At 42.1% G+C, this 11,650-nt stretch overlaps 1 protein-coding gene across 1 annotated transcript; it reads left to right on the top strand.

The window, feature by feature from the left end:
* The first annotated feature begins 2,377 nt into the window (after positions 1-2,377).
* On the top strand, positions 2,378-11,356 carry CABLES2 (Cdk5 and Abl enzyme substrate 2). The gene is made up of 10 exons (XM_010281531.1): positions 2,378-2,469; positions 4,046-4,117; positions 4,305-4,397; positions 5,112-5,189; positions 6,556-6,664; positions 7,313-7,478; positions 8,226-8,329; positions 8,718-8,824; positions 10,144-10,348; positions 10,815-11,356. The coding sequence occupies exons 1-10, from the start codon at positions 2,378-2,380 to the stop codon at positions 10,953-10,955; spliced, it is 1,167 nt and encodes a 388-aa protein (XP_010279833.1). The 3' UTR covers positions 10,956-11,356.
* Positions 11,357-11,650: the final 294 nt, after the last annotated feature.

The raw sequence follows: 11,650 nt of genomic DNA, 5'->3' as shown, positions 1-11,650 counted from the left end.
AAGTGAGCTCCTGGCCAAGGATGTACAAACAAGCAAACCCTCTATAGCTTGTCAAGGAAATAACTGGTATCGGCAACTTTCTTTAGGATACTGCCGAAATTACAGCCTGGCTCCACAGAACTCATTAACTTTTTAATATTGGATACTTCAGTTTTTAATTGTGAGGTAGCATGCCGGTAAGGGTATGTGTAAGGTGCCTCGCAGTGCATGTATAGCTGTTGGTGTTCTGTTTCAGTGTTTGGGCTGTATTTGGCAACAAACATTCTGTGTAAACTACTTAAAATCCTTTGAATTCCTTTGAATTCCAGTGGAACAGACCACAAGCAAGAAGTGTTATCCTAGGTGAAGCTGCTTAGCACAGGGTACGTGAGTCAACGTTTTTTCATCGAAGCTAGCAGCCGCTGAAGCAATCCTCCACTGCCTGTTGTGGAAGTACAGGCTGGCTGCAAGAGAAGAGCACTCAAACTGAAGAAAAAATATATATATGTGTGTGTATATATAGCTATAAAACAATAAGTGCAGACTACTCAAAAGGTGTTTAATTCTGCAGCGTACTCCAAGTACTGCACTACCTAGTAAAGAAGTTCTGTGCGCTAGTGGTACTGAGGAATCGAGCAGTCTCTCCTGGACCGCAGTGCGGGAGCTGTGTTGCTGTAAAATGTTGGCTTGAGCGTACAGACTGATTTGGGTACTCAAACACAAGGATCAGAGTCACAGAATCATTAAGGTTGGAAAAGACCTTTAAGATCATCAAGTCCAACCATCAGCCCAACACCACCATTCCCACTAAATGATGTCCTGAAGTGCCACATCCACGCTTTTTTGAACACTTCCAGTGATGATGACTCCACCGCCTCCCTGGGCAGCCTGTTCCAATGTTTGATCACTCTCTCAGTAAAGAAATTTTTCCTGATAGCTAGTCTAAAATGACCTAAAGTGACATATTGAGACCTCCTTATATGCGCCTTGTGTTGAGATTTGAGGGAGAATGTCTCGCTTGGCATCTGGGATTTCTCCAAGGTGACAGCTTCACTTGAGGATGGAAAATATTATTTACAAGCATAGCTAAAAATGAAGTTTCCTCTTGGCAGAGTGGGGATGAGTCACTGTGGTTTTGAGTCAAGGGGCAGGATCTTCACTGCAGCAGGTTTTCGCTTCCAGATACACTCTTAGAGCAGCAGGTTTGGGTGTTTGTCACTTGTCCCATTACTGAGAAAACGAGGTGGTATTCAGAAGATGTAATGCTCCGGAGGGGTCTCCACCATGGTGGTGAGCACCGTGAGGGCAGTTGCACCTACAGCACTGTGGAGTTACTAGTGAGGGTCTAGCCATGGCTCTCCCAATCCATCCAGTTACTTACACCCGCACCCTTGTACAGAACTATGTGCTTTTTTTGCACCAGTGCTTATTGTCATTTGCATCCAGTCAGGTCTCCCCCAGGAGGGGAGGAAGACTTGTGGATGTTACCAGCTGCATTCATGCCAGGAGGTTTGAAATTGGCCTCCACATTCATGAAGGGGTTTTTATTGCAGATGATATGCCAGAGTAGACCAAGGAACCAAGTGTATGTGAAAGTGTTAAACTTTCCTGTGCAGTTCTCATTGAAAAGCAAGGAAAAAAAAAACAAACCAAAGTGCTGGTGAAGGGTGGTGAAGCTCTGCCGGGAATGGTCTTCAGTAGCACCCTTAATAGCTGTTGATCTGTAGGAGGCAGTCCTTAGCAATACTGAAGGTGTTAGTGAAGATTTACCTCTCTTGTGTTTACAGAAAGGGACAGTAATTTTTCATCCTCCTATGTCTTTGAGTCATAGTCTCTTTTAAGAATGCCTAAACAGTGCTGCTGAGAATCTGAAGATAATTTCCTTCTAGGGGAAAAAAATTAAGTTTTATATGGGAGTATAAGTTATTACAAATTCACAGAGAAAGGGCACTAATTGTATTTTATTAAGGAGATTGTAAGCAGACTTTGGGAAGAAGAAAAATGTTCATTAGTTTGGTGTTCATTCTCTATGCACTCGAGAATATAGCGAAAATGGTGAATTGTTTCTCATGAACTTTAGTGAGGAATGAGGAACTAACCTGGTTTCAGGAATACTCAGATTGAAGTGTCATTTTGCAAAAGCATTAGGTAATCATTGGGATTGTACAACTACTGGAATAACTTCAGAGACTTTATGGAAGAGGCTTGCCTGCAGATCAGCAGTTTCAAGTAGCATTTATGTCAATTGTAAGGAAGAATACCAGAGCGCCGTCTTTTCTCAAGTGCTGGCTTTTGTGTTCCTGGTATAGCTTGAAGCAAGAGGGGCAAATGCTCCTGTTGCTGGTCATCTGCTTGTTGTGGAAATCCATCATTTTATAGCAAGTCCTGTGCATCCGCGATGCCGGCTGTTAGGGCGATGTGCCCTGCGGAGGCAAACTGCCACGTCTCGCTGGCACAGCGTTTGGCAGGCAGCTCTGAGAATAGCTCCGAGTAGCTCAGAAGAGAAGAAATAACTTGCAAGAAGGGGGAAAAGAGGTGAACGCATCTGTTTGTCACTCAGGCGATTTGCATTTCTAGACACCGTGCTTAAGAAAAAGCAGACAGGTTTCGTTCATGTCCAGAACTCTGGTGTATCTCTTCTGTAGCCACAAAATAGTGTGGTGTGGTTTCTTACCCAGCTCAGGCTGGAGAGTAGGAAAGGCAAAGTCACTAGGATTCGCAGATTGTCCAGCTGTCTCAATCCTGAAGTGCTGGGCTTCAAGACCAGACTTAATCCCAAGCAGGTTTTTTTTGATCTTTACCTTGAATCAACTGAAGCTACAAATGGCTTTGCTGTGTAAAAACTCTTCCATAGCTGTTAACAATTAATAAATCCCGTTTTTCTTGGCTTCTCCCCTGCCCTGCCCCTTGCACCCACCCAAGGTCCCATGCTTTTGCTTTGGTGCTGGACGCTAACTTCCAGCATGAGAGCGCCCACGGCCTTGGTCTGTCTTAGCAGTTTGTCTGCTTGTGGGTGTCAGAGCTCTGATGCAGTTTAAAGTTTGAATTTTTTCCAAAAGTACATCTTGTCAAACCAGAGTCTTGCAACTTGTGTCGCGTACGCTGCTTCTACGTTGACTTCCATGGCAGTATTGTCCATTAGTTGAGTTACTGTGTCACTTTGGAAGAAAACCTTGGATTTGAATGCATGTGGCTTGTGCTAAAAATGTAGCACAATGTATGCTTAAACAAAAGCAGAAAATATGGCATCTGATAGTTGTGCTGGAAGCGTTTTGCTAGTGGCAGTTGAATCTCAGTGCATTGTTCCTATGGAAATTGCAGTCCGTAGTTTCACAATTCGTTTGTAAATCTCTACAACAAAGAATGCCTTGACTTTGACAATAGTAACATCTCTTACTTTGTCAAAGTCAATTTTTTTGCTTAAATGCAGTATCTTATTGCTGTTATACTAACTCACATGATTCCTGCTATTATTCTCCTTGCATCTTGCATTCTGGGATTTCAGATGGGTACCGCATACTCTTTCCTTCCTCTATTTTACCCGCTTTATTGTTTTCTGGAGAGACGTGTCGATTTTATTGAGCTACCGTCATAGACTCTCAGTCTGCTGACTCCAGCACCTGGAGACGACTGTTCTGAACCGAGAATAGACACAGATGTTCAGTCATCATACAGATATACCTGTATCTGTCCACAGATTGATATAAAGTGACGTATTCCCTTGCCTTGATGAAGGGGGGCTTTTTGTGATATTTCTTAGAAGATTTTAAAGGAGTATTTGGAAGCTTTTTAGGTGTTCAACTTATAGGTAGGTGTTCTTATATGTTGAAAATAGTGAATGTTCTTGTTAATGAAGTTGTTACAAATGTGTATTTCAAGTGTCCTAGAGGGGGAGACAGTTCTTGGCCTTTATAGGAACTTGAAATTCTTAGTTAAGCACTCGTACAACAAAACAATCCAAAATACCTGCCCTTTGTCCTAAGAGCTCATAGATCTGTTGCAGTTCATAAACTCAGAGGCCATGAACTAATATTGTTCACTCTTCGTGGTGTTGTGCGTTTTACAGAAGGCGTTTTATCTCCCAGCGCTGCTCTCTAGACTTTTTAGAAGACATAGTGGAATATGCCAGTGTACGAAGGTACTTTTTTCAAAAGCAGCATTAATCTCAACTCGTTGCATGCAGTCCTCTCCTCCCTTCACCCTTCTCCACGCCAATATCTGAGGTCCTGCATGCTAGTGCTGCCATCTGATCATACAACAGGCATGACTTTTTTTTTCAGAGCACTTAACAGGTTTTGTGTTGTGTGTTTTTTTTATAATTGCAGAACCAAGCATATATCTGGGTCTCCAAGACACAAAAGTTTGAAGAAGATGCACTTCATCAAGAACATGAGGCAGTATGACACCAAGAACAGCAGGTAAGTTCTGGAGGTCAAGTTTCTTCCTATACTCAGGTGAAGTAGGATGTGCTCAGCCGTAGACTCTAGTTCAATGCAATTAGCTATTTAGTATCAGTGGAATAAGGTGATGTCCTTGGGGTCTTGTTAGTTTTATAAGTTTATCAAAGGCATCTGCTGTATCTGCTACATCGGCAGCAATATTCTGATGGTTCTGCCATCCTCCTCTGAAGAGGTGGAATCGTTTTCTTCTAGCATCCTCCTTATCTCTAGCACGCAGAGAGCTTAGAGCTGAGGAAGATTTAAGGAGAATGGCTTGGTTGAGCCAAGAATTTGGCTGATAGTTGCTAGGCGGAAGAGAAAGGGGAGGCTGTGTTCATATTTATTAGTAGTAGAGGTGTAAGACTTCATCTAAATGTAAAATATTATCTACATCTTTTCACAAGGTTTATGTAAAAATCACATAAATATGGGTATATATTCAAAGACTAGGAGCTGCCAAGGTGATGGGAGTTACTGAATGCTGGGTTTTGATACAGAGCTTGGCTCTAAGGACCCACAGGGTCAGAATAAAACCTCTGCTTTTGTGCTGCTTTCTGAAAACATAAAATCCATAGCAATATCTATGTGACTTAGAGCAATTTAAGAGGAGTTCTGTGTTCAAGTTCCATAAAAAGCTGCTTTCTAACTTCTGAATCTTAATTCTTATCCTGATCTTTTCCTGTCTGCTTACAGGATAGTGCTAATCTGTGCTAAACGAACACTCTGTGTGGCTTTTTCTATCCTACCTTACGGGGAGAGTTTACGGATCAGGTGAGTTATTAATGTGTAAAGGACAAGAACTTGCTATCAGAGCAGTAAAATCAGACACTGCCACAGTGTCAAACTCCAAGAGAAAAATAGTGGAAAAGGTAGACTTTTTTCAGGTGTTTATGCACATTTTTAAAGCATTCCAGTCCTGTGAAATCCCTGAAACCAACTTTGAAGAGATAATATGAATTGTTGCTGTGTAGGATTTCCTGTGCTTCTGAAGTGGTCAGAAATCAACTGTCTTTAGTGCAATAAACAATTGTATCAGAAAAAAAGTATACAGAGCATCAGGGAATGATGCTGCTGCCTTTACTGGAAATCTTCAAGGTTTTATAGTGAGGTTACATCTAAATACATTTAAGATGCTCTTCTGTTTTTCAGCTGTAAGCCATCAATGTCACTATTTGCAGTCTAAGGAAAACAGAAACAGATTAGACTAAAACTGCTTTTAGTGTTCATACTATGTTTTTGTATAGAACTGTCAATATGATCGCTTATAAGAAACAAAACCTGATAACTGGATTTCCCTGCAGCTTTGTTCAGTCCCTTATGAAGTCTGTTGATTCTGTGAAGGTCTGTGATCTACAAGTATACCACAGAAAATACTAATTTTATTCTAATCTACTTTTGGCAAAACAATTGTGTTGTCACTTCTGTCCTTTACATAACTTATGGACGAAGGAAACGGATGTTTAGTGGTGGGAATTGTATTGTATGCAAATGCACTTGCCATAAAAATAGTTGATGGGAAAATATTCTCTCACTTAATAGAAAAGCAGCAAGGTCACCGGAGCTATTTGAGACTTCTGAGCACTGTCTCGTTCTGCTTGGCAATGCAGTTCTTCAACTGAAAGCTGCTTTTTCGCATTGGAACATAGGTGACAAAAAGCTGCATGCTGCCATCGCTGAAGCAGCGTTCTGCTAGCAGCCTTAATTCTTAATTTGAGCTGGTGTGCAGAGTGGTGGGAAAATTGCAATTGCAAGGCAAGTTTCTAATCCTGGAAAACTAGTAATATAAATCATGTTTGCTGTAAAGTGTTTGAGCATTAGTGTGTTAGGAATGATACGATCTTATGCAGAAAGACCGTATTAAAAAAAGCAGTTTACTTCTGATACGTGTAGTGGTATTACAGATTTGAGTTAATGAGAGAAAATCTGATTCTTCGATTAACGAACGTCTCCATGTTTTCAAGAGAATCGTTAAAAAATAATGCTTTCTTGGAGGTGGGGTTGAGGGATTGCCCTGTTCAGAAGAGGACTCTGACTTGGTGGTGGTGGCTGTAGCTAGTGGATGGACCTGGCGTTTACCACAGAGGAAGCTGGGCTTGTGCTGCATTTTACAATAGCGTGCTTTTTTATCTGCATCTAGTGATCTAAAAATGGAAGGACAGAAGCAGCGACATCCTTCTGGGGGAGTTTCAGTCTCCACTGAGATGGTGCTTGGACTGGAAGGAGTAGAGCTGGGTGCTGATGGCAAGGTAAGGAAACATGTTCTTTCTTCCCCCCCGCTTCTTTTTTTGTCTCTTTTGTAATGGTGGTGACCAAACCACTGACCAGAGCAGGGACAACGGGTGGGTAAGCTGGCTGCTGTCTCCTGGAACCATTTCGTGCTGGGGCAGATCACTTAATTTATGCAGTGCTTTGCCATCCATAAAGTGAGTGCTGAGACTTTTCAGAGCAGTAGAAGTTTGGTTAGATCCTTAGGTTGAAATGTTTGGCTTATTATAATCTTTCTTCTGAGGAGGTTGTTGAAGCCTGTGATCACTTCTGCCCCCATTTCTGGAGAATTGATTTGACTTTGGTATCTCAGGCAACATGTGAGTGATGTTTTGATAGAAATATGGGTGAAATTTATACCCCTTTAATTAAATTTATATACTGCGAGAATTTTACTGATGTGGTTCTCCCCTTTGCCACCCCACCAAATCTACAACATTTCCATGCTGAAGTTGTGGAAGCCGGCGTTCCTCATCCAACTTTTCCCTTTCCTCCTGTCCCAGAATTTCAAGGTCCCCACTCCCAAATACAAACTCCAGGGGACTCTGAGTTGGAAAATCGTGTATGTCTGGAAATAAGCTTTTCAAGAAATTTTCCCCTATAACTGCTATGACTTCATCTTCTTTAAGGTTGTGTCCTATGCAAAATTCTTGTATCCGACCAATGCCCTAGTTGTTCGCAAAGCCGACAGCCATAATGCCGCTCCCTCATGTCGAGCCAGTGCTTCACGGAGTCTTCCTGGATCGAGATACAAACCTGTGACCGCAAAAACGATACCAGCAGGAACAGAGATTGGTAAGGACAGCCGCCAGATTTGTCACCACTTGTACACACAGCAGGAAAGCATAGAAGGAATATATTTGTCTGAAACTATTGCAAGTGGTCAAGTGCCTTATTAGGAAGGATGTGCTGTAGCTGGGAGGAGACTGTTTTTAGCACAGCCTAGAAGAGCAAGCTCCTTAGTCTTAAGGCTCATCGTTTGTACTTCATTGAGACTTGCACACATTCCTTATACACACAGTCCTCTGTATATTCAATTCAAGGAGCGCAAAGCCATTTCCTTGGAAACGCAAAGCTTTATATTACTCGACAAGAAACATCTGGTGTACATGGATACAGGTGGTTCTCCTTGCCTTCTAGCACAGTAACAATGTGTAAGCCAAAGAGTTTGTGACAAGAATCCCTCCTCTAGTGTAGAAGAGCAAGCCTGACAACTCTTCCCTTTGTTAGAGAGTAGGCAAAAGAATTCAGTCTTGTGCAGTTGTTTTCTGTGCATATTGATGACAAACTCAGTTTGCACGAAGTCTAAAATGGTGCGTCAGGCACATGCTGGAGAAAGAGCTTGTGTGGCTTTTTAATAATTCCCGTATGTGACCAGTGCACTTAGGAGATGCAAAGAGGACTGTAGCTGTAGTTTGCCTGTACTATAGGCTCTGCTGACACTTTTAATGTTTGCTGTTTGAAAACTTTTTTAAAGAGGAAATGGGGAATTTAAAGCTCTCTGTCCTGTGGCCCAGTGTTGTGCTTTCCTCATTCCCTCAGGAAGTGAAGCTGGGGAAGCTGCAGAGTATGATCCAAATCTTCTGGATGATCCTCAGTGGCCCTGTGGAAAACATAAACGTGTTCTTATCTTTGCCTCCTACATGGTGAGTGGCTGGCATACCTGAACAGAGGAGTGAGTGCCTAGAAGATCCTCTATAAAGAACTTCCTCGAGGAAGAAAACCTTGTGGCTTTTTGAGAATGAATTAGGAAAAATACAAGTAGTTGGGTTTGTACACTCAGCTTGTTGAGGACCAACCTGACGTGTATCTCTCCATGTTGTCATTGCTTCTTTTAACCATTTGCTTATTAGTTTTTGAAGACTTTGTCTGTGGCTGAGACTCAGCATGGTCTATTACTTAGGATATTACAGAAATGTTAAACTGTGAATAATAAAACTTGGGTTTGCCTTTGCATTAGTGTCTTTGGAAGACTTGTTTGTCTCTCAGTACTGTTCACAAGAGAAATGATAAATTTTGCTTCTTGTGTTTCAGACTACAGTCATAGAATATGTGAAACCCTCAGACCTTAAAAAGGATATGAACGAAACCTTTAGAGAGAAGTTTCCTCATATCAAGTTGACACTGAGCAAAATTAGGAGGTAAGAAACAAGCAGTGAATCATGAGAACGTCTTCTATGCTGTACAAGGCTGCTTTTGTCTTCCGCTTGTATGGAGCAAATACTAGATCTATTAATAGTATATATGATTAAACGCTAATCTCTTGTTGCCAGTTGAGCTGACTGTAGGGTGACAGCCCTGTACAGGAATGTTTAGGATGCTGACAAAGGGTAGCAGTTGCTTTTCATAGTTCAGCCTAAAAGGGTTCTCTTTCACCATCTGTGGTGTACTAACACTCATAGCCAATTAACAGTGAAGCAGCATTAGCCCTGAAATAAATACTTGTAACCTACTTGTCTGGCTGCAATGCAGTCCCACTCTAACTGGGTTGTCTTTCTGGACCCTCTGGCTATTTTTCGCCTTTCAGTCACCAGACTCCCTGATGATTGTGGACTCTAACAACATTCTAGGATAAAAAGTGTTAGGACTGGGGAGCCTCAGTAAAGAAAAGCATTTTGTGAAGGCAGGACTGTGCCACACAGAATTCCTCATCTTCCAGGAAATGCATCTGGCCGCTCATCAGCGAGATGCACTGTTGCGCTTTCCGAGAGCTGTAATCTTGCTGGTATTAGACGGTGGTTAATGCAGTCGGGGCCTTCTGAAATAGCCAACTTAAACACAATTCTGCTGAATCACCAGGGCTATGTGTAATTCTTGACTCCGAGTGGAAGGTTTGCTCAGTAAGAGTGTGTTCTGCCAGTGTCCTGCATACTCCTTTTTGTAGCTGTTCTGAGTAGTGTGCTTGCACAGGTTATCGTGCAGGTGTAGCATGGATGGCATGAGACATAGCATCCACCATGAAGTCTGCCTGTGTGCTGAAGTGAAGGGCCAGCCACTGTGGGAAGTGTGTAAAGCGGTCTGCGTTCCCCTTAGACTCGATTCTTGTGTGTAGTAGACAGGTCTCTCTGCAGCATCTGCTGTCATCCACACAGCTTTGATGTGGTATTCTGTAGGTCAGTGTGGTTCAGTCTTATGGTAGGAAGCACGAACCAGCTCAGGAGCCCAGAGGGAATCGCACAGCAGTAGCCTGTGTGCCAGTGAGGTAGCTAAGTCCCTGGTGTTTGTGGGCAGGTGTGGAACTGTTCTTCCACAGCAGATGTTGTCAGCCAGGTTAAATCAGTTTGTGCATCAGCTCCAGCTTGCTGTCAGCTGGGCTTCTTCAGTCTAGGATAATACTCATCACAGCTTTCCAAATAGGAGTTTTGCCCTATGCTCTTGGGAGTTCCCACACTGCAATGTTTCTGGAGCATTTCATAAATGTTTGTTACGTTTGAGAGGGTATCTTTTTCCTTATTCACAGTTTAAAGAGAGAGATGCGGAACCTGAGTGAAGAGTGCAATCTGGAGCCGGTTACTGTCTCCATGGCTTATGTTTACTTTGAGAAGCTCGTCCTCCAAGGCAAACTCAACAAACAGAACCGCAAACTGTGTGCTGGTGCTTGCGTTCTGCTTGCAGCCAAGATCAGCAGTGATCTCAGGAAGCATGAAGTTAAACACCTTATAGACGTAAGTACCATGATACTTGTTTCAGGTATTGTCAAAACCTTCTCTCTAGCTCATAGAACAAGGCAAAGATTAAAGCCAAGACTTTCAGCAGCGCACGCTTGCGTTTAAGACCTGCTCTTTCAGTCAGTTTTATGTCTCATTAAGGTTCTTCCTTGATGGTTTTGTTTTGGTTTAATTCATTAAAACTACCTGACTGGTGCAGTCTAATGTCCTACTGATCCTACAGTGAGGTTATTTTTGCACTTACGGTTTCTCAGGCAAACACATGTAACTGAGGTGTGGGTGTCACAGCTGAACTGATAAGCTGGTTTACTTATCTGATCCCTGGCAACACTTCTGATTCTCTAGGTACAGCTCTGGCAATGCAGCACTGACTCCTGTTTTATGCTTGACTTAATCTAGCAGTCTGTTGGTATCTCGTGGATTAACTGCTTCTTTCTCTCCCTCTCTTTTTTTATTATCATAGAAACTAGAAGAAAGATTCAGATTCAACAGAAGAGATCTCATTGGCTTTGAATTCACCGTCCTTGTAGCTTTGGAACTGGCTCTTTATCTTCCTGAAAACCAAGTTTTACCTCATTACAGAAGGCTCACACAACAGTCTTAACCAAAGCTGCGTTCCAGCTGACAGCCAGTGGCGCTGGGGATCGCATCACTGAACACTGCTGGTGAAGTTGCCGCTGTGTGCATCCTGCCATGGCTACAGCTAGTTTTGAAGTCTGCAGTGTGTTATTGAACTGTCGAGGTGTGCGTTATGGACACGTATGCCAAGTCTGGGGGATGGTACGAGAAGAGCTATTGAACTTTATTTTCTTTTGGACATTTAAAGCACAAATATTCACCAGTCAGCTGTCATGGCTGCTTATTATTCCTTATTTATCTTTTCAGTTTTACTAAAACTGTTCTTCCCTGTGAAGAATACTATGGTATTGTTTCTTTTTTTTTTTTTTAAAGCCTGCATTGTATTCCTTGAAACTAAAGGAAGCATCACTTCTATTCCAGTGCACCATAGACTTCAAATGTTTCTAAGAATCTTCTTGCATTTTTACATTAATGAAATGCATACTTTATTTTTTTAAAGATGTGCCTAAAACTGGCTGGTCTGGTACCAGTGCTTTTTAAGTTAGTTATATTATTTAGCAAGGAATCCTGAATTTGTATAGCCATTTATTCTTTACCTGCTTTGGCCTTGCATATAAGAAAAACAATTCCATTGTATCTGCACTAATGGTAACACAGGGCATCTATTCTCTGCTATACTATAGATCTAGAAGTAGCAAGATTGAAATTACTTTGTTCCAT

The sequence above is a fragment of the Phaethon lepturus genome, unplaced genomic scaffold (assembly GCF_000687285.1).
Source record: "Phaethon lepturus isolate BGI_N335 unplaced genomic scaffold, ASM68728v1 scaffold19722, whole genome shotgun sequence".
Taxonomy (NCBI): Eukaryota; Metazoa; Chordata; class Aves; order Phaethontiformes; family Phaethontidae; genus Phaethon; species Phaethon lepturus.
Note: the sequence above shows the minus strand (reverse complement) of the source record. Positions and strands in the feature narration are given on the sequence as shown.